At 43.6% G+C, this 22,389-nt stretch overlaps 1 protein-coding gene across 2 annotated transcripts in view; it reads left to right on the top strand.

Moving 5' to 3' along the window:
• Positions 1–1,401: 1,401 nt before the first annotated feature.
• vps13d (vacuolar protein sorting 13 homolog D) overlaps positions 1,402–22,389 on the top strand; it is a 45,943-nt gene continuing 24,955 nt past the window's right edge. For both annotated transcript variants that reach the window (XM_028992802.1, XM_028992801.1), the window contains exons 1-35: positions 1,402–1,717; positions 2,554–2,692; positions 2,788–2,865; positions 3,733–3,923; positions 4,432–4,512; positions 4,600–4,713; positions 4,805–4,909; positions 5,754–5,924; positions 6,044–6,144; positions 6,823–6,991; positions 7,159–7,260; positions 7,473–7,686; positions 7,844–8,026; positions 8,298–8,428; positions 8,541–8,607; positions 9,244–9,423; positions 9,506–9,636; positions 9,718–9,850; positions 9,933–12,194; positions 12,288–12,439; positions 14,878–15,975; positions 16,058–16,148; positions 16,262–16,388; positions 16,497–16,677; positions 17,443–17,625; positions 18,320–18,485; positions 18,753–18,966; positions 19,161–19,332; positions 19,600–19,715; positions 19,948–20,166; positions 20,318–20,589; positions 20,715–20,848; positions 20,936–21,091; positions 21,197–21,386; positions 21,556–21,630. In XM_028992802.1, the coding sequence (XP_028848635.1) occupies positions 2,596–2,692; positions 2,788–2,865; positions 3,733–3,923; positions 4,432–4,512; positions 4,600–4,713; positions 4,805–4,909; positions 5,754–5,924; positions 6,044–6,144; positions 6,823–6,991; positions 7,159–7,260; positions 7,473–7,686; positions 7,844–8,026; positions 8,298–8,428; positions 8,541–8,607; positions 9,244–9,423; positions 9,506–9,636; positions 9,718–9,850; positions 9,933–12,194; positions 12,288–12,439; positions 14,878–15,975; positions 16,058–16,148; positions 16,262–16,388; positions 16,497–16,677; positions 17,443–17,625; positions 18,320–18,485; positions 18,753–18,966; positions 19,161–19,332; positions 19,600–19,715; positions 19,948–20,166; positions 20,318–20,589; positions 20,715–20,848; positions 20,936–21,091; positions 21,197–21,386; positions 21,556–21,630 (8,056 nt within the window). In that variant the 5' untranslated portion in view covers positions 1,402–1,717; positions 2,554–2,595. The remainder of the gene's footprint in view (positions 1,718–2,553; positions 2,693–2,787; positions 2,866–3,732; positions 3,924–4,431; positions 4,513–4,599; positions 4,714–4,804; positions 4,910–5,753; positions 5,925–6,043; positions 6,145–6,822; positions 6,992–7,158; positions 7,261–7,472; positions 7,687–7,843; positions 8,027–8,297; positions 8,429–8,540; positions 8,608–9,243; positions 9,424–9,505; positions 9,637–9,717; positions 9,851–9,932; positions 12,195–12,287; positions 12,440–14,877; positions 15,976–16,057; positions 16,149–16,261; positions 16,389–16,496; positions 16,678–17,442; positions 17,626–18,319; positions 18,486–18,752; positions 18,967–19,160; positions 19,333–19,599; positions 19,716–19,947; positions 20,167–20,317; positions 20,590–20,714; positions 20,849–20,935; positions 21,092–21,196; positions 21,387–21,555; positions 21,631–22,389) is intronic.

The following is a 22,389-nucleotide window of genomic DNA, read 5'->3' as shown; positions in this document are numbered from 1 at the left end:
ATTTTAGTGGGCGGGGGTGTGGTTTGATTGGCTTTGATTTGTCTTTGTAAATGAGAGTCTTATGTTGTATCCCCTAAAATAAATTAAAGTTCCCTTTACATAAAAATGTTTAAATAAGGTACATTTTTCAAATGTAAGAAGTATCTCTTCCCACAGATACATTCTTTTTGTTTAATAGAGTAGGAACTATGGTAGTGGAATTAAATATAGGGTGGTAGTAGCCTAGTGGGTAACACACTCGCCTATGAACCAGAAGACCCAGGTTCAAATCCCACTTACTACCATTGTGTCCCTGAGCAAGACACTTAACCCTGAGTGTCTCGAGGGGGGGACTTTCCCTGTAACTACTGATTGTAAGTCGCTCTGGATAAATGCTGTAAATATAAATGTGTTTGTGTTTGAAACCACTCCGCCACACAGTACTGCGCTAACTGTGCCGTTCTTCGAAACTCGGTCTTACACAACGCACGATGATGCGAGATGCCCACACATTGTCGTTTTGAGGGAGTGAGGAGAAAATAAAAAAAGAAGAGCGAGCAGGAACGCAACCCCCCACTCTCCAGATGTGGAGGTCTGAAACAGATGGCCCTGCACGCAGCTGTGGGCGCGCTGTGGATTATGGGATGGCACAAGCCCAGCCAGGGGGTGCAGAGATCCACATCGACCGGGATTATTGTTACTGTGTGGGCCGAAGTCTCTGGGAAGCATACGGCCAGAGTTATTCATTTGTTTTTTAGTTTTAGGGACTTTAAGATCATAAGTGGAAGTGTGGCTAGAGAATGACAGCCTGGGGTGTTAAAAATTTTCCCATTTTTTTGTTTAAATGTTTAAAATGATTGTCTTTTTTCGGTCTGGACAAACTGGATAAAAGAGTCAAACAAGTGGCGACCCAACAGCTCAGCGGCAGACGTAATGACGTACAAGGGGCGCCATCAAGAGGTTTGACTTTGAATTACCAAAAAAAAAAAATCATTTTGAGATTCCTGTTGACGTGCAGACTAAATAAAATTTGCTGAGTTTATTTATATGTGCATTTATGTAGAGTCATGCTGCATTTCACTTTAAAGTGTCATTGTATGAAAGTTCACAATCCCTCAAATTACACGATTCAACTCCCAAACGATAGGGGGCGAAAACTTCCGTCAATTCCGACATAGACCCTTGTGCTTCAAGTTGTGTGCAAATGTTGCCAAATCTGATGTTTTTTCGCGTCTCTTGAAACGATTGTTTTACATATATCTGGATCTTAGACTTGTTGTAAACAGTGAATTCTAAAATAATCATAAACTCAAAGATGCATCTTAATCGTAAAATGTTTTGCTGATTCTTTTCATAAAACAGGGTTATTGGGTTTTTTATTCTGGAATTGGCAACATCAGTTGGAGGCGGGCGCTACGGTAACACCCGGAAGCGGCCAGTCACGATCTCGGTGTAACTACAAACAGAAAGTGACAAGCCGGACGCGACCGCCGCCGTACCCGCGTTTTGTAACGCGCTCTCCGCTTCTGAAGGGAGCGCCTCCTGCCTCCCGCCTGCGGCCCCTCCGGCCGGGGACAGCTTCCCCGCGCGGGTCCTCAACGCGGGGCCGTCCTGACAGTAGCTGTCCTCCCCCGAACTTTGGTTCGACTCTGGACCGCGCCGAAGCTGGACCCTTGAACGGCCTCATTCATCAAGGACCGGGCAGTCTGGAGGGGGATCCAGTAGCAGAACAGCGATGGTAAGTTTCTTTTAGGTGAAGTTACGACGCGCGGCCATGGCTGTCGTGGCTGCGTGTTTGTTTACGTGCTGTGGACTTTGACAGAGAAGCGAGTTGAAGGGAGAAGAAAAAAACTAACTAAAGGGCTTTAGTTTCTGGGCAGCTGCCTAATTCAGACAGGTAATCTGATCAAAGAAGCTCACAAGAGTCGCTCAATTCACTGCGCCAGTGTGGTCATGTCTAGCTGTGAAGGTTACATTAAAAATGCATATTACATGTATGAATGTGCTTCAGAATAACATCACATCTTGCACTCTATTGCTATATGGATCGAAATGTAGAAATTATTTACAGTAATGAAATTTATTACAATAGCCACTGAATAGTGTAAGATGCTAAAAAAAATTATCTGACTGTAATGTACTTGTAATGACTTATTTATAACTGAGTGCTTTCTTGCTATTAAATGTCTAGTGTCAAACTGAAATAAGCAAATATTTGTTAAATTGATGTATTGCCCAGGTTTAATATTTATCTGGTTTTGGAGCAGTCTCTCTAGCAGTGGGCTTAAACCATTTTAAAACTGCAAATTCCGCCATTATGACCAGCATTACCCTGCACTAGCGTAAGGCTATTTAGCTTGTTTACATTTTACTCCTAATGTCATTTGTTATTAACTGTCATCTGGTGTCAAGTCTGCATTTAAACTCACAGCGGCAGTGAATATTAATAATAAGTACCACCACATGCATGCTGCTGGTTGAGAATTGCTAAAGAGGCAAAGAGTATTTGTGATTGTTCCTTCAACTCCAACTCTTCAAGTGATGATCGATTTTGTTCTATTTTCCTCCCCTCAGTTTTTCCCTCCGTACCTTCAAACTTTTTAAATACTCCTCACCATGTTAGAGGGCCTTGTCGCCTGGGTGCTCAACACGTACCTTGGCAAGTATGTCAGCAACCTGAACACCGACCAGCTGTCCATCGCTCTACTCAGAGGTAGAGAGCTCCGCACAGTTCACTCATGAATCCTATAATTTCCTGTCATTTTGTTCACGTTTGTCGGAGTCTGAACGAGACACATCTTGTTTCAGGAGCAGTGGAGCTGGAGAACTTGCCCCTGCGGAAAGATGCCCTTCGAGAGTTTGATCTGCCCTTTGAGGTCAAAGCAGGTGTGTTGCTACAGACAGATTTTAGATTTTAATAATTCTGTTATCAGTTTTGGAAGATGTATGGGTCAGTGGTGGCCTAGCACATATCCCGAACCATCAAGGTGCCACCGAGCAATGTACCGTCCCCACACACACTGCTTCCCGGCCGCCTGTTGCTGCCCACTGCTCCCTAAGGGTGATTGATAAAAGCAGAGGACACATTTTGATGTGTCACCATGCGCTATATAAAAATATAATAAATAAAAAATATATTTAAAAAAAACTATATAAAATATAATAAAATGAAATGATGAGGGTTGCAGAACATTTAAGCCAAATGTACTATAGGCCAGAATAAACTCAGAACCTCTTATTGTAATATTTTAACTATTATCAGAAAAAACAGTGGAAGTGGTGATACGTGCACGCAAGGTGTAAAAGTGGCTAAATTGGGTGTTGACTGGTATGTGAGTGATCTGGATTCACCGGTAGTGGATGGCAGTAGTGGCCTAGCGGTTAAGGAAGTGGACCCAGGGGCAGTGGAGGCCTAGCGGTTAAGGAAGCAGCTACATAATCAGAAGGTTACCGGTTTGAATCCCCGATCTGCCAAGGTGCCACTGAGCAAAGCACCGTCCCCACACACTGCTCCCTGGGCGCCTATCATGGCTGCCCTCTGCTCACTCAGGTCGATGGGTTAAATGCAGTGGAAAAATTTCACTTTGTGCACCATGTGCTATGCTGCTGTGTATCACAAGTGACAATCACTTCACTTAAAAAAAAAACAAACAAAAAAAAACTTATTGATTTGTCAATAGCCCATTTGGGCCCTATAGATGTATGGATAACTTCTGAATTTTGCTGATCCTTTTGTTCTCCGTGTATTTTAAGGCTTCATTGGGAAGATCACACTCCAGATTCCCTTTTACCGACCTCACAGTGAGCCCTGGGCCATTTCCATGTCACAGCTGAACTTGATTATCGGTCCCGCCCGTCCCCAGGAGTATGATGAGGGGCGCGAGAATGAGGCTGAACGTGAGCGCAAAAGACAACTGCTGAAGGCATTGGAGGACAAGTGGAAGGTGAGATTTTCATATTGAACTAATATATTACTGTAATATGCAGTCACGGGGCAGTGGTTGCCAAGCGGGTAAGGAAGCGGACTCATAATCAGAAGGTTGCCGGTTTGAAGCCCGAACCGCCGAGGTGCCAGAAAGCACCGTCCCCACACGCTGCTCCCCGGGCGCCTGTCCCTGCTGCCACTGCTCACCAAGGGTGATGGTTAAATGCAGAGGACACATTTCATTGTGTCACCATGTGTTGTGTTTCACGATGACAATGACTTCACTTTCTATCTGTCTTATTATTATTATACAAACATACCAGACACCCACTACCCCAGTCACTCTTAACAAAGTTTAATGCTGATGTGGTGGTAGAATGTCGTTGTTGTATCAGAAGCAGCAGCAATGTTTTTTGAACACGTCTGACGCCCAAGATATCCTAAACCAAGAAAACATTGTTTGGTGTCTATAATAAATCTACTTATATAGTTATTCATTTTTCATTACTATCAATGTTTTAATGCAGAGTGAATGTGAGCAGAAGGGTGAGTCGTACTGGTATTCCGTTACAGCATCTGTGGTCACCAGGATAGTGGAAAACATTGAGGTCAGTTGCAAACCTACTTTCTCAAATTTGAAATTTTTTTTTTTAAGGTGGTTGGTTATTCTTATTTTGGGTCATTTCTATTTTTAGCTGAAGATCCAAGATGTGCACTTACGGTTCGAAGATGACTTCTCCAATCCCGATAAGCCCTTTTCCTTTGGCGTTTGCATAAAGAACGTATCTGCACAAAACTCCTCAGAGCCGGTGAGCCGGTCCGCATAAACTTAAGTTTAAAGCTGTTGTGGTGGTAGCGTTTCTTTTGAAATGAGCGATTATTAAGTTTCCTCACCCACAGGCCCAGAGGCTGATGAGGCAGAAGCAGCTGGAGATTGAAGAGTTCAGTGTGTACTGGGACACTGAGTCCCTCCTGCTGGGTGATCTGCCTCCAGGGGAAATTCAGGTATAATTCAGTTTATAAAACATCTTTAACTGTCAGTAAAAAAAAAAAAAAAAGTCACAGCTTCAGCTAACTTGCTCATATTTGTTGGCATTAGTGTGTCTGAAATACTCAATGTATGTTACAGTTCTTTGTTTTTCTTTAGGATCACATTCTTGGAAAGTTTAAATCCAATCTATACACTGCTTCATTGTTTAAGGATAAAGAAGTATGTGAGTCTAATTAAGGTAGGATTGGCGTGAAAGAGTAGAGGAATATTTGCATCAAGGATCATGATTGGGACACTGCTGTAGAACAAAAAATAAAAAGCTGCAAGTACTATTTACAAGGGTTATAATAACAGTAACACCTAACAGGGGCAGTGGTGGCTGCCAAGGTACCACTGAGGTGCCACTGAGCAAAGCAACGTCCCCACACACGCACTGCTCACCAAGGGTGATGGTTAAAACCAGAGGACACATTCTGTTGTCTGCACCTTGTGCTGTGCTGTGTATCACAATGACAATCACTTCACTTTTTTCACCTATTAACATGTTAAGGATAGTGGCATGTACAGGCAGGTGACAAAATGACAAAAAAACGGAACCATCGTCAGGGCTTCTGGACCCTTTTTGTTGTTTTGGTGATAGCGATACTACCACAGGTGATACCACATGGTATGATTTTCATATTATACCATTCTGTAATAATCTATAACTATTGTTGTCCCGGACAGAAATGTTTCATCATAGGATTTCCTGGCCTTTAAATACACGAACGTCTGCATTGTTTCACCCTCAGGGGTCAGTCTTCATTACTGGTTTTGTCTCTAGGCCTTGTTTCATGTCCAGCATGTTTAACATTTCAGGAGGCCATGGCCCGGTGCATGCAGAGCCGGGAGCACCAGTATGTGTTTGAGCCGGTCTGCGCATCAGTGCTGCTGCGACGGAATGCATCCAAAGAGCCGCTGCGATCCCGAAACACCCCACGTATTGAGGGCCACGTACAGCTGGAGCCTCTCTCTCTACGACTGTCGCAGGTGCAGCGTTTCAACCATTCCGTGGATTTCGCACACATTTCATTTGGTGTAAATGTACTGTAAAGCTCTGTGCTTTATCCACTGAAATTTACAGCGCTGTGTGTTTCTGGACACTGCAGGTACAGTACCAGCAGATGATGACCTTTCTGAAAGAACTGGAGCGCAGAGAGAGAGAGATGATCTTCCGCAGGTGGAGACCTAAAGTACCTGTAAAGGGAAAGTAAGTCCATCTTTTGGCAATCAAATGTGCTCTAAACACTCATGTGTTGTTTTTTTTGTTTGTTTTTTAACCATATTTGTTACTATATGCAATAAAAAGTTATTATATATGTCGAGCTACATACAGCTACATACATGTTAAACAGTAAGGTGGTCGAAGCCCAGTGGGTTACATACTCGCCTATGAACCAGAAGACCGTGGTTCAAATCCCCTATCATTGTGTCCCTGAGCAAGACACTTAACCCTGAGTGTCTCCAGGGGGGGACTGTCCCTGTAACTACTGATTGTAAGTCGCTCTGGAGAAGGGCATCTGATAAATGCTGTAAATGTAAACAGTATGTGGTGAAATGAAACATCATCTCTCCGGAACCTGGGACTACATGTAACATTTTAAACAAAGTTATATACTGACTTAAAAAGGAACGTGTGTGACAGACAAACCGGCTTCTATAAAGTGCAAACATGGGACTTAGGCAGTGCAAGAATAACTAAATAACACAGACAGCACTAAAAAGCAGTGAAACAAGTCATGAAGGTGCAGTTTAACAATGTGCAAATGCTGCTGTAATAGAAATGTAATAGAGATATGTTCTGAAAAAGGTAGAGGTAGAGTGTGTGTTTGTCATTGTGTGTGTGCGTGTGTGTGTGTGTGTGTGTGTGTGTGCACTGTGTCAACAGCTGCCGGCAGTGGTGGATCTTTGCTATCAATGCCAACCTGAGTGCCATCAGAGAGCAGAGGAGACGCCGGAACTGGGACTTTGCCATTCAGCGTGCGCGAGATGCTCAGCTCTACACCAGCCTGTACAACCAGAGACTCAATGGCATCCTGCTCACCTCTCAAGAGGAGGTACTGCACACCTGGTCTGATGTTTGTATGTTGTTCAGTCATGAGGTCAGCAAATCTTGACAGTTTATTTGGTTGCTTATTAGTCATTTAAAATGTGGCAATTTCAAACTTGTTAAAGGGTTGTTGCTGGCGCACAGTCTCCTGACAGTTTATTGTATGTCAACCAGATCGAGTTGGAGCGGATGGAGGAGGAGCAGACAGTGGAGGAACTTCAGTGCCTGAGGGAGGTTGTCCATGAGCGGTTCCGCAAGCAGGAGGAAATCGCAGAGGTAGGGAGATAACGTTGACTCTAGGAGACAACTCTAGGAGATTTCAATGGTAGGGCCCAATTCTGGAGAAACTCTGCTGTCTATGGCAGCTCAATTCATATTGCTCTCATATAGGTTTGTCACTTAGCAGCTGGAATTGCATTAATTTTATATGAGGTATGTGTTATATTTCATATTGATGAAATCCTTTAAATTTTTTTCATACCAAACAGAGTCTCAGGGAACCTCTCTCTGACCCTCCGGCCCCCTTTGACTCTGGGACCCTTACTAAAAGCAGGAGCTCAGGAATGATCCAGTATCTGCAGTCTTGGTTCCCTGGTTGGGGTGGCTGGTATGGGGACTCACAGGGAGCTGAGAGAGGCCCTGATGGCCAGGGAATGACCTCAGAAGACCTGATACAAGAGCACGGATCCTGGGAGATACTGGGTTAGTGTATTTGAATTGGCTTTCTTTGTTTTTTACCTTTTTAAAGCAGTAAATGTGGGTATAGTAAAACGCGGCCTATAATTAAACTTGAGATTTGTGTAGCTCTATCAAAATTAGTAAAACGCTACAATAACAGCCTAGCCTCACATTTCCACAGCGGACACTGAGGAGCTCTTTGACCCCCTGGAGGATGCACAGACACTTAACTCCTTCACACGGAGGGATAACCTCTTTGCTCGACTGGACTTCTCTCTGGAGAAGGCAGGGATAACTCTGTACCAACAGGCGAAGGCAACCACCATACACAGTCAGAGTGGGGTCATCCAGCTAGAGTTTTCAGGTGAATGTTTACAAATTACTTAATGTTTTAGAAATGTATATGAATCTCAGTTGACTACTGTTATTGAAATTATGAAAAAAAAAATTTTCTTATTATTATTTCAACACATAGTATACAGAACTCCCTTCTATAGTCTGTTGACGGTAAAGATAAGTCAGTAGTTTCCAGAGTAAATGTTATTCCGCTTGATGCAAATGACTAGTCAGTGGCACTGCTGTTTTAGGGTTCAGAGGTGAATCGGATCATGTTATTTATTTATAATGTTTTTTAGGTGTGAAGATTGGGGTGGAGTCTCTTCCTCGGTCAGAGTCCTCGCTTTTATCAGTGAAACTGGGGGGACTGTTTCTCAGAGACCTGACCACCCAGGGATCTATTTTTCCTGTCCTGGTCTCACCTAAATCAGTTAGTATTTTAGTACTCTAAGTATTGATTACTTTTCTTTTACGTTAGTACATTTTAGCACATTTACTTTACTGATAACCGATTATAATTATAATTTTTTTTTTTTTTTTAGGACAAGGAAGCTTTTGCTGGGAACCAGGCATTTGGGCAGCCTGCAGGTACTGATTTAGGCAGTTCAGGTAAGTATTCCTGCCATTGTACTGGTTTAAATAGCATTAAATATTGCCATGTGGAAACTTTAGGATTATCGTGGCAAAATGCTGTATCCCATTTGAGATGTTGGTTTATATATCTTAAAGGTCCCCTCTCATAAATGTTTTAATTTTTTTTACTTTTACTGTATATAGGTCTTAGTGGTTCCCTTATACTGTATCTTAAGTCTCTTCACCAAAATTCAACCTTGGTGCAGAATTACAGCCACTTTTAGCCAGTGTCACAATTTCCCCAGGATTAGCCATTTAAATTCTAATGAGGAGAAGAGGGGCGGGACAAGGAGGAGAGCATTCGCAGAAATTACGTCATCAACACCATTCATGACATAAGGGGGCAAATTCCATATCTGGCTGTCTGAGCAGCCGCTCTCTGAAAGGAGGAAGCAGAATGTCCAAAGAACTCTTACACCTATCACCATTTCTAGCCACTGCAGGAGCTTAGACAGGCTATTGGAACTCGTATTAATGTTAAATAAGATCACAAAGTGAAATTTTCATGATGGTGTGCCTTTAATTTTAGACAGCAGAGAAGTGGAAATTAGCTTATAGTCATGCTGTTTAAATCTGTAGATCTGTAAATCTCTCAATTATTTACTTTTGTAGTCCAAGGCATGGAGACCTCAGCTTCTCCTGTTTTTGAGATGATTTATGAGCGTAATCCCATCAAGAGTAAATTTGAGAGGCGACTGGAGGTCAACACCAGCCCCCTGAACATAATCTACAACCCTCAGGCCATTAAAAAAGTGGCTGATTTCTTTTATAAGGGGCGGATCCACACTTCAGGTACAGTGGAGCATAGCCGGCTGGTTGAAATGTGAAACAAATTATGTTTTTGCACTGCACTAGATTATAACTGGCTTTTTAGGGTTCGGCTACCAGTCGGAGCTGGAGCTGCGGGTGACCGAAGCTGCCAGACGACAGTACAACAAACTCAAAATGCAGACCAAGGCTGAGATTCGGCAGACTATTGATCAGCTTCTCGTCGGAGAGTTCATTGTAAGAGAGATTGATTGATTTTTAAAGCTCATTGATTTGTTATTGCCTCCAAGTTCATATAACTTGTTTTTCTGTGTCCAGGAGAATATTAAGCGCTGGACTATGAAACTGGATATTAGTGCCCCTCAGGTGGTCTTTCCAGATGACTTCCAGTCAGAAGACCCCATGCTGGTGGTGGTTGATCTTGGGCACATGTACCTCACTAATTCCCAAGGTGTGAAAGCGCTCCGTAAGGATTTATAATGCTACATTTTAGCAGACTGACATTTTTAACATTTTCTTGATCCTCTTTACAGAAGACCCAAAAACAAAATCAAAGAATTCTCAGTCTGAAGGGGAGGAGCCAAGTGATGAGGAATACCAGACTCCACTGGCCACACCGCCAGGATCTCAACCTCCGGAACCAGAGGCTGACTTCAAAGATCAGATGAAGCATACTGAACTCCCTTGCCTGCAGTCTCCAGAAGCAATCCAGGCCCTCAGCCGGAACTTATATGAGAAATACAGCTTGACCTTCAGTGACCTACAGATCATGGTGGGCCGCTACAAGGACAACTGGAAGCACCTGCAGGATAATGAGGTTGGTCCTACCCATGTTGTTGAGAAGTTTAATGTGCTGCTGCAGCTGGAGCAGCGACTCCGCTACACATCAGACCCCCAGCTCCCAGGGGCTGTTCTTTCAGGCACGCTACCTGACCTGAAGGTGCACATCAACCTGGACAAGGTGACAGCCCTGAGGAGCTGCCTGGCCCGTCTCAGCAGCCCAGCCCGGGAGGAGGCTAGAACTGATAAGACAGGAGAGAGCTTGAGGTCTCCTGACCCTTTGACCTTACGTCATGAGAAGATCTTTCAGAGAGAGGACAGTCAGTGGAAGCTGCAAGGCTCAGCGAAGAACCTCACACAGAGTGTAACGACACTGGAACAACACACAAGAGAGGTGTTGGTTGAGTCTCGGCTTCTTCTGACAGAGTTCAACATCAACTACATGCAGTTGGGAGTTGAGAGCAATGGGCGATATATTTCTGTCCTCAAAGTTTTTGGCACAAATGCCCATTTTGTGAAGCGGCCTTATGATGTGGATGTATCGCTTACGGTACATGGCCTCCTCTTGGTAGACACTTTACAAACCTATGGTTCAGACTTTGATCTTTTGGTAGCCTCTCACAAACACCTGAGCTTTGATGTACCTACTGGGAGCATTAGAGAAAGCCAGCCAACCTCACCTGTCTCTCCTGATGGAAGATCACCTGAGACTTCCGACCCCCACAAAGGACATTTAGGCTTTCTATCAGCTTCACCTTTGAGTTCACTGATCAGAAACCAGGAGGCCCTCATTAAACTAGAGTACCAGTTCATTAGCTCTGACTGCCCCTCCATGAACTTGGACAGCTCCCTCCAGGTCACCACAATGCAGGTCAATAACTTGGACATTATCCTGAACCCTGAGACTATGGTGCATCTCCTCACATTCCTTCAGCAATCCTTTCCCAAAGAGGATACCACATGGACTCAACAGCCCTCACCACTGCCCAGTGGAGAAGGTCAGGACGAAACGTACCAGTCCACATATGACCAGAATAAAGAGCTGACCGTTGAGATCCACAGGCTGAACCTGCTACTCTTACGGACTGTAGCCTCGGGGACTGTTCTCAGTGGTGAAAAGAAAGGGATGAAAATTGCCACAGCCAGTATTAATGGGACAAAAGTGAATGTTTCCATGGGAAGCAGATTGGAGGTTAATGGCTCGTTGGGCTGCATCCAGCTGGTGGACCTAACTCAGGAATATGGGAAAAGCCAGTTTGTGGTTAGCATTGGGAATTTGGAAGATACGCCATCTACAGAGGACATGGTTTTCTTTCACAGCGCCGGCGAGACTCCTTCAGAGGCACTTAGTTTTCGTTTTATGGAGCGGTCACAAGGAGAATGTGCCCTTCAACTGCAAATGGCTTCCCTACACTATAACCATTCAGCCAAATTCCTCAAGGAGCTCAGTCTCTCTGCTAATGAGGTAGAAGATAACTTCCGCTCCATGCTCAAGGATGCCGCCTCAAAAATGTCCACTGTCCTTGCAACAAAAACTGCAGAGTACAGCGGCATGGTCTCACTCTTTGAAACCCCCTCCAGGAGATCCAGGTCCCAGAGCCAATGCAACTGGACTCTGAGCCAATTCGAAGATGAACCGGACCTGGATGTCCAAGATAAGGAGTCGGCTATAGATTCCTTTTTTGTTAAACTGACTTTAAATATCAGTATTGAGTCTCCTGTTGTGTCCATTCCGAGAAGACCTGGACATTCAGAACTTCTTGTGGGCCACCTTGGCAGTGTAACCATTCAGAACTGTATCGCTGGTCAGGATTCAGAAAGAGACATTCTACAAGTTGATGTAAGAGACATTAGACTCTACTCTGTCAACATGAGTCACCTGGTTCAGCGCAAGGGTCCACGGAGTGATGGCAGCCCCTGTTCCAGTGTGTCTCTCTCTCAAAACGGAAGCCTTAATCAGGACGAACCCCAGTTTACGCGGCATGACTTTTTTGAATCGCTTAGTCGTGGAAAAGGTGATTATTATTTTTTTTTTTAAACATAACATCCCATATGTTAATACATGATGAGTGCCAAATCATTTGGTTCTTAATTTTGCATTTCCTCAGCTTTCCATATTCTGAAGGACACCACAATACAGTTTACCCTGGAGAAGCTGCCACCAGATAGAGATGCCCAGTTATCCTTTCTCCCAAATGAAGTTTTGTGCAACAGTACTAGCCTGCTTAGAGTGGAGGGCAAGTTTGTCAACGCTGTGCAGGTAAGGTTACAGTTCGAATTGGTTTATTCATTCAGTTCAACACACAAAGCATGGGTTTAACCTGCCTTAACCTGTCAGGGTTTGACAAATTCTGGAAACGTCTGGAGTCCTGCGTTTTTCTCTGTAAGAGAAAAGAGTAAGAGTAAGCCTTTGTCTACTCTACACTGTTATGACTGTCCATGCTGGAGAACTTTAACCAGGCTCAGGCAAGCAGTTTAGTGTCCTGGTTTCATATATATTAAGCCATTGGAGCAAGGTTACTTCTTTCCCACAGCAATTGTTTGTTTGGCAGATGTTTCGACCAGTCATTCACGTAGCATCATCTGGGTCCCACTCTCTTGCCTTAAACTTTTTGGTATATTTCCAATGGTTAAGGCCTATCATCAGACTTTCTTTTCCGTCTTGGGACTCAGCTGTTCTGAATTTTCTGAATAAGCTCGTATGGAGTTGAAAAGCGCTCATTGGCCTTGGCCTTGTATGTTTTGAGGGTCATTCCTGTGTGCTGCAATTTGTTGAAGATGCACTGATGTACCTTTAGCATTAGAAGGGTAATATTGTCATCTGCCTTACCCAGTTCAGACATTAGGCTTTCCATTTGCGGAAGCAGGTATTAAATGCAAGTTTAAGCATCATCTGTTACCCTGGATTGTGGAACCCATTTATTTAAGCCACCAACTACATACAGGTGTGACCATGGGATGCGCGGTATAAACGGTATGCGATATATATTTGGCCAACGGAAGAGATTTTGATTATACCGGCCTAGCGCAGAAATATCTGCTCCTTGCGAAAACGACAAAGTCGAATCACCCGCACGAAACTGTCTTCTTGCAGCACGAGCAATTAGTTTTGGGCAAAGAAAAAATAAGGCCTTAAATTTCATAAAACATTACTAGTAATCCTTAAATCTAGAGTTTAAAGTCTTAAAAATACTGCAGACTGCTTCACTGCCGGTTTACTTGCCCAATCCGTAACAGAATAACAGAAACTGACTGGTTAGCAATTCTTTAGTTTATCTACAATAAATCTAAAATATTGAATGTAAAATCATGTAAGGAAAAGGAAACATTTGCCCTTTTTGTTAACATCTTTGTTAACTAGCATTTCCTACATTCAGCTTGTTAATTAGCCACAGTCACCGCATTATTAATCATTTACTATCTACTAATCTACACACCATCTACTAATGCACTGTTCCATTTCGCACTGCAATATTTGGACTATTTTACTTTTATTTATTATTTTTTACATTTATTTATTATTCATTTCACCTGTTTAGTATAAAGTTTTTTTTTGTTAAATGGTATTCTTGCACTGCCTGTGTCCCCTGTTTGCACTTTATGTTGTTTGTCGGTGTTGCACATGTGCACTTTATATGAGTATGTAACTTTGTCTAATCGTTCAAATGTTACATGTAGCACCAGGTTCCGGAGAAACATTATTACGTTTCACTTTGTGCTGTCTAACATGGATATAGCTGAAATGACAATAAAACTCAACTTAACTAGGAAAACTAAGAAAATTGTGCTGAATGTATGTGGGCGGAGAGAAAGGCAGGGCAAACAAGGTGATGGAATAAAGGAATGTTATGTATATGTAAAGTATGCTGTTAAGTATATTAAGTAAGCAGAGGTTAATCATGTCACCATGTAGTATTTTTGCTATCTGGCAAAACAGCAGCGAGCTGACGAGCCAACAAGCAAAAATGCGGGTGGTCCTCTGCCTTTTAAAACAAATGTATTCATTTATTTAGACAGCATTATTTTACCCCTGCAATGTTCAGCACAAGTTTATGCCCTTGGACTGATGCAACAATATATTATGCCATTCTCTCGAAGTTCATGAGCTGGCTAAACTGCTCAGTATGAATTTAGTCTGTTAACTGTAAACCAGTAAATCAATTTCTGTCACTTCAGTCGGGTTGAGCTCGCACTGGTCGTAAATGATCAGTCAGCAAACATGAGCTTCTGGTCTATAGTACCTAACCTTTACATATGATTCGCTGCGCGTAAAGTTGTTTTGGTGATCGTATGTTTTGGTTTTTGGTGATTGTATGTGGGATATGGAGTTTTTGAAAAAAGTTTTTTATTTATTTTTATTAAGCTGCAGTAAATATTAGTATTTTAAAATATGCAGTGCAGTGACGTAAAGATTTAGAAATTCATTTTATCAGATTTTTTATTGATAGGCAAGCCGGTGCCATTTATTATATCTCAGTAATTGCAATATGAATTTTATGCCATATTGTTCAGTTCTAGTGTGACCCTCTCCCTTGTTGGATTTTATTAACTTAGGTGTGATTTAAAGGTGTCTTCAACCTGACATGCAAGGGTGCTGTAATCCTATTTCTGTGTTTTATCTCATTACTTTCCTTCAGGCTATAGTGGTTTCATGAATCTCTTTAGTAAATAATGTAAAATATGTTACTTTTCTTTCAGGTGTCTCTGTGTAAACCAGTATATGAACAGGTCTTGCAGACTTTAGATAATCTCTCCATCACTGAAGACCAGAGAGCCACACCTAGTCAGCCACCGACACCACCTCCTCCAACACCCTCCTCTACCAAACCTCATCGCTTTCCAGACCCTCAGGGCGGTTTATTTGCACGAGACCCTCCTCTGGCAGGCTTGTCCTACTCCTCACTTTCATCCTCTCTATCTGCTCCGCGTCCACTGCAGACTCACACCCCCGGCAGTGAACCTCCCTCCTTCATGCAGGTTAGGGCCACCTTTCGGGTTTCTGAGCTCCAGGTGCTGCTCAGTGCCGATCTGACCCAGGGCTCTCAAGGCCTAGTCAGCCTCTGCTTCCAGGACTTAGAGGGTGAGTTCACCAAAGATCACCCTCAAGCCCTATCTGTCCAGCTCACCCTTCATTCTTTAATCATGGAGGACCTGCTGGAACCCAATCCTGAGTCCAAGTACAAGCATCTGATGATGTCACGAGGAGCCCCCAAACCCTCCACTTTTAGCCCTAAAGAGTACCTGTCCCAGTCATGCCCATCTCCATCCAATGTCCTGTTCCCTGAAATGCCAAGATCTTTACCTGCTCAAATGGAAGAGGCACGGAATGTGTTCCAGCTCTATCAGCGCCACTCAAATGCTACATCCTCTGCCCCGCGAAAAAGCAGGAAGGACACAGCATGTCCCAGCACCCCTCCCCCATCCCCATCCAGGAACACCCCCTCCCCGCACACTCGGCCTGATTTTGACGACTCGCTTGTGCACATCAACATTCTCCTGGTGGACAAAAATCACCCAGAGTTCCAGACACGCTATGGTAGTATCGGACGCAGTGTGGACGTGGACTTCAACTGCCTGGACGTCCTCATCACGCTGCAGACCTGGGTGGTTATCCTTGACTTTTTTGGCATTGGTTCCACAGCAAACAACCATGCTGTCAGAGTACCTGCTGCTTTCCCCCAACCCATACCTGGGCACAGTTTGGACACTGCCAGTCCCACTGACCTGAGGGACATTTACCCTGAAATTAATGAGGAGGAACTGGAAGAAATTGTTAACACTAAGCTTGATATTAAGGTATTTTTGCTATTTATGTTAATAAATTGTGTTTTTATAATTCTGTAATGTGCTTAAATTTTGTTCATTTCTCCTTGTTCAGGTCCATTCACTCTCTCTTGTGCTGAATAAGAAAACCAATGAACTTGCCAAAGCGAATGTCTCCAAATTGTTTGCTCACTTGGAAATGATTGGTGAGCAATTTGAAAGCCTCTGTATGATTCTATATTTTGTTAGTTTTTTTTTTTTTTTTTTTTTTTGTAAATCATTATTTGTGGTTTTACAGTTTATGTTCTCCTATTTGCAGATGGAGATCTAGCACTGCAGGGCAGTCTGGGCAGTCTTTCCCTGAGTGACCTGACTCCACATGGGGATCTGTACCGGGAACGCTTCACAACACGCGGAGGAGAGGCTCTCATCTTCAACATACAAAAGTGTGTATCTTGTGTCCTCAGCCTTGGTTGGAGGTCACAAGAACCATTTATAGTGGTGTTCACATGCAATTACTGAACATCTAAGTATACAGTCATCTTTGTGTGTAGGTTTGGAGAGCTGGACCCTTTCCTGAAGCGTGAGTGTGATATGAAGGTGTCCCTTCAGATGGCATCAGTGCAGTATGTTCATACCCAGCGCTTCCAGGCCGAGGTGGTAGCATTCATCCAGCACTTCACCCAGCTGCAGGATGTCCTGGGCAGGCAGAGGGCTGCGGTGGAGGGCCAGACTGTGAGTTACAAAAAAAACTCACTTGTTTGAAAGTGACATGCAGCTACAAAGTGAGAATTTGTTTGCCTTTGCAAATGTTTTATTATTGTAATTTTTTTTTTGTGCAGAGCTTAGTTAGTGTCAGCATTGGGGTTAGGGTTCGCTAACTGTCTGTTGGTTGTGCTGGTATTAATATCTGAATAGATAAGGAAATAGATGAGTGATTTCACAGGGCTCAAGTGTTTAGAGGTGAGGGAGGAGGATTCCCGCTGTGGTCCTGAGCCCTCTGTCCAGAGTGATCTGTCTCTAATCCCTCTCACACACATCGCGTCAGAAAGTCTCTCAACGCCACAGGACCCATCACTTTCAGTTTCTGTGCTGTTCAGATCTACAGTAGTAATCTACTCAGCACTAATCTATTTCGGGAGACTCTCCACCTCCTAACAATTTTAGACTTGTTCTTACAGCTTTTCTTGATCTGTTTTAAATTGGACTTTGACAAATTGTGATGTCTAAACACCAGGGTCATAACCTTTCCAAAACTGCAGCTCTCATGAGATGTTCCTGCAAAGTGGTCCAAAGAAGGGAAACTTTTTTTATGTATGCTTGGCAACCGAGTTTGTCCAACTCATTAGAAGATAAACTGTAACTGCTGGAAAAGGTGCTGTTGTGTCAGGATCAACGTGCCGGCCCGTGTCCACGCTCACATTGCTTACTGTTCATTACATATCAGCACAGGAAGGGAGGACTGCGTTTGACTCATTTTTCTCCTTTGACTGTTTAAAGGTACGAGAGCGACCCCAGCGAGCCTCACGTGTGCTGCTGGACATCGAGGCTGGCGCCCCTGTCTTGCTGATTCCGGAGAGCTCTCGGTCTGCACGTCTGATTGTGGCAAACCTGGGTCAGCTGCGTGTGCGCAACAGATTCCTGTCCGCCGGCACCCATGGCACCTTCTCGCTGAGAGACAAGGTAGAGAAACTTACCATGGCACACACCTTTTTCCCATCATTGGTGAGTCCAACCATTCCATCAGTGTTTGCACCCACCCACACACACACATGCATGTGCTCATATATGCATGTATGTACACAAAGACACATACACGCATGTGCACACATATACAGCAACCCCACCACTCACACAAATTTGTACTCAAACCACAAAAAAGGAAGTAGACATGATTGGTTAGATTACCTCAAATTCTTGTCTTGTGATTATTACTAACTTCTAAAATGTATCATGGCCATGTTTAATGCATGGGCATTAGAATGAATATTATTTATAAACACATGCTTTCATTTGTTTTGTGAAGAATTTGATTTTGCATGCAAATTCATACAAGGATCCTGCCCATTATAAGGTACTCTTGAGTCAGGGGGGTTGTGGTGTTTTTTTGTTGTCTATTTCTTTCATTCTTTTTAAATTTGTCAAACTGTAAAATGTACAGATTCCTCCTGCACATACGGAGCAGTATCTGTGTATGTTTCTGCATGGTTTCTTTTCCAATCTTACTGTGCATGCAGCTGCTGAAAGAAAGGCTCCGAAAGTTTCTCATCTTGAGAACTGGACGCCTGTGTAAAGACAAGTGTGCCCTTTGCTGTGTTTTAAATGGTTTTATTTACTCACTGCTGATTCTAAGCAGACAGTTTTTACATCCTTAAAGGACCGTGTGAAGAGTACCCAGCCTGCTGATGGCTGTGGGAAGCTGAGTGAAGAGGGAACTTCAAATAAGGCCAAAGCATCAGCTACCTCCACATCTGGCTTCACACTGGGGCGGCCACAGGTTGGTCCAGGCAGGTCTCCTGGACTGGACGGACATTTGAATCCTGGCAAGTGAAACTCTGCAGACCATTCTGATTCTGAATATAAATATTCCTTACTTCTGCTTGTCATTCTTGTCTACTGTAACAATAGTGATTTGTCTGAACAGACACCGTGACACCTTATTATCATGGTTTTAAATACACACCAAACTTCTAACAGCAGTATGTTTATGCACTTCCTTTAAGCAATTTTTTATGCAGGTATTGTTGCACACAGACATATTTTTCAATCGTTGTGCATCACAATTATTTTTGTTTTTTATGAAAAAAAAGAAGATCATGTATGTCTCCTGGACTGCATCTCACTGGACCTGCAGGAGATGGACATCTTTGCTGCAGAGCGGCTGGCATGTGAGCCATGGGACAGTGGGGGGAAACACCTAGATACAGACCTTCTCTTCCCATCCTATTCCGTACGCCGTTCCGGAACCAGCCTTCTTAAGGAACGCTGCCACCTTAAACTCAGAGTGGAAAGAAACCTGGACAAGTAAGATCAGATACTGGGTTGGAACAGTTTTTCAATATATAGTTGATTTTAAAGAGTTAAAGGAGTGAGTGCTCGAATGCATATGAAATATTTCAGCCTATGACTATCAAATCTCATTAAAGTTTTGAATCACAATTCCATTATTATTCTATTTAAGCTCAATCATTGGACTTTCCTGGGTGTTTTCTCTTTAGGGAGTTGAGCCACGCAGTTCCAGATATGTCAATCCATGGCAGTCTGTCCTCTGTTCACTGCTCTCTGGACCTGCAGCATTACCACCTGATCCGGGGCCTGCTGGAGCACAACTTGGGGGAGCCAGTGGAGGACTACCTCAGACCTTACAACCTTCAGGACCCCAGCACCTACGTAAGGGCCCAGCACAGTGCTGACAGGCTTTCGGTGTGCTGTTTTTCACCCCTGCAGCACAGTGAAGGAGCTCTCATAGGAATCCATTGCAGGGTTCTTAACCTAGCAGACACCACCACAATGAGGATAGAGGATGTAAACAGTGAACATTGGCAAACCATTTATAGTCTCAGTATAAAAATAAAATGTATATTCTGAATGATGATTAATGGCAATGTTCATGTATGGTTTGTATAAGATTAACAGAAGATAAATTTTCTTCTTCAGACTGTGTTGAGTGGAGATGTGTACACCAGCCTCTCCTTTCTGGTTGATATGATGAATGTTAGTTTGGAGCTTCTGGACGGCCCCAAGTTCTCTGGACATAAGCGCTCTCTGGCCAGGTACTGCAGTGGTGCTCAAGCCACACAAGGCTCATTGTCTACCATAGTTTACCAATACCGCCCCTGTAACCCTTGAGAGAATATTTTCTTTCTAGCCATAACTCCATAGAATGTGATTTTGGATAATTTCTCAGGTTGATCATCCAGCACTGTGCATCAGACGGAAAATATGTCCGCAATGGATCTTCAGGCTGTTAAATACATGACTCACTAATTTTGTTTTTGTGCTCAGGTTTGACTTCATGAAGTCCAAGCTTCTGTTTGAAAGCTTTTCTAACGGGTCCAAGTCTGTGAACCTGGTGTCCCACTCCTTGCTGGCCTATGACACACGATACAATGCCTCCTCTTCAGGGGGCTGCACTGAGGGGAAGCACAATGTTTTTGAGTGCATCCTGCAGCCCTCCAAGTCTGGTGCCAACCGAGCCTCACTTCAGCTGGAGCTACATTATAGGTACAACAGACAGAAAAAGCATCCATTTCTCAACTGTTTTTTTTTTTATTTGCCCTGTTGTAATCATTAGGCAGGTTTCCATAAATGTGCTTATTGCACAACTAAAAGTAAAGAAGTACAAAATTAACTTTAAAGATCTGATCTGTTGCAGGTCTACAAGAGAGTCCTCCTGTTTCACCGTTGTACTGAACAACTTGCGAGTCTTCCTCATCTTTGATTGGCTGCAGCTGGTTAGGGACTTCCTTCAGATGCCTGCAGAGAAGGGCACGGCTCCACCCAGGCAGCGCTGGCCAAGTGGCAGCAGTGATGGGGGTACCACAGGTGCTGTCATGCCCAAAACTATAAAGAGTGGGGTCGTGACCAAACGGTCCACAGTGCCTGTCACTCAGGAACGAACTCTTGAGGTCAAACTCAATGTGACAGGTAAATTCATTACCTTAATCAAAACATTTAATTCAAGAAGCCTTAGCTGCATAACAGAGACCTTAAATTCTAGTTTTTAAAAAAATAATGTCAAGGCTTGAACTTTGACCACCACTGTTCTGCAGGGACTGAGTTTGTGGTGGTGGAAGATTCTTCCTGTCTGGACACTAATGCCATCATCCTCAAGGGCACCACCGTTCTCACCTACAAACCACGTCTTCTTGATCGCCCATTTTCGGGCAGTTTGGCTGGCATTGAGGTATTAATATTGTGATATTGCTGTGGCCATGCTAGCCTGAATGTGACTGCAGTGAATGAAGTGTAAATGAATGTCACTTTCCACCAGGTGTTCTCATGTCGTCTGGGCAGCGAGCAGGACACAGCACTTTCCATCATTGACCCAGTCAATGTGCAGATGGAGCTTTGCGGAAGTCCTACATACCAGAGCAGCTCTGGCCTTCTGGATGCCTTTAATATTGAGGACTTTCCCCCTCTGCTTGAGGTCAGGGCAACAGCATGTCTGCAACATTTGCACTATTTAGATGATTCTGTGTCTTTCTATTAATTAATTGACAGCCTTATGATGTTAACTCCTTATTGTCCTTAGATCCAGTTTCCTGCTCTGCATATTCGCCTGTCCTACAATGATGTCCAGCTCTTCCTTGCCATTGCTAAGTCCATCCCTGCTGCTGCCTCACCCACTGATACAGCAGAGTCCCAGTTGGACACCTCCATGGCCAGTCCTGACCCATCCAAAACAAAGGACCCTTTCAGGAGCAAAACTGAGTCCCTGCTCGGTTTGTACAGCTTTGTGTTTCTGTGTACACAGATTAATTGAATAAGCAAAGTTTAAACAAAAAAATAAATGCTTTAAGATAATGTTAAGCAGTTTGAGGACAGAAAAGAGGAGAGATTGATTGGAGACGTTTGTGGGACCTAATGAGCTTCTGTTCTCTCTGGTCATAGACACTCAGTTGAATCGGCTGCAAGATTTGGGGTTTAGGAAGGACGACTGCAGACGTGCCCTTATCCACTGCAAAGGTAACTTGGGGAGAAATAACGGTTTGGTATTTTAATCAAGTATGCAGAAGTTAATTCAGCTCTTATACACATCCCACTGTACAGTCCCTGACAAAAGTATTGTAGCTTGTGTTGACCTCAATTGCCGCTGAAATATATTTCTAATCGAGATGTTTCTGAGCAAAACACAACTGTCAAAAAGTATTCTAATATTCAAAGCTTGGTAAAGCCCAATGAGTCAATTAAATAAATGTTGTCACCTTGTCATATGAGCTTCGCCTGTTACTAATAATGGATCAATTAGGTCTCAGGTGTGTATAAAAAGAAGCCCAGTACACTAGACCTTCACATCAACTGCAACTAGACCTCTGCAAACATGCCTAAGATTCCCCCTGAGACTAAAGTGTTGATTATCAAGAGGCTGAAGACCAGATCCACTGCTGATGTGGCAGACACCTTCAATGTGTCTCAGCGTCAAGTACAGAGGATAAAAAAAGATTTGAAGAGACTAGAGACATTTTTGACCAGTCCAGGTCAGGCAGACCCGCAAGACAACTGCTCGAGAGGACCGTTCGAAAATCCAAGGCCAGCCCATTTTCCACTGCAGCAGAGCTCCACGAGACCTGGTCACCTGAAGTCCCTGTGTCAACCAGAACAGTTTGTCGGATTCTGTCTCGTAATGGCCTCCATGGTTTAATCAGTGCGCAGAAGGCAGCACTAAACAAAAGACACTTGAAAAACCGTGTGGCATTTGCCACGACCCACAGCCTGCTAAAAGGA

The sequence above is a fragment of the Denticeps clupeoides genome, chromosome 10, assembly GCF_900700375.1.
Source record: "Denticeps clupeoides chromosome 10, fDenClu1.1, whole genome shotgun sequence".
NCBI lineage: Eukaryota > Metazoa > Chordata > Actinopteri > Clupeiformes > Denticipitidae > Denticeps > Denticeps clupeoides.
This window is presented reverse-complemented; position numbering and strand designations above follow the sequence as displayed.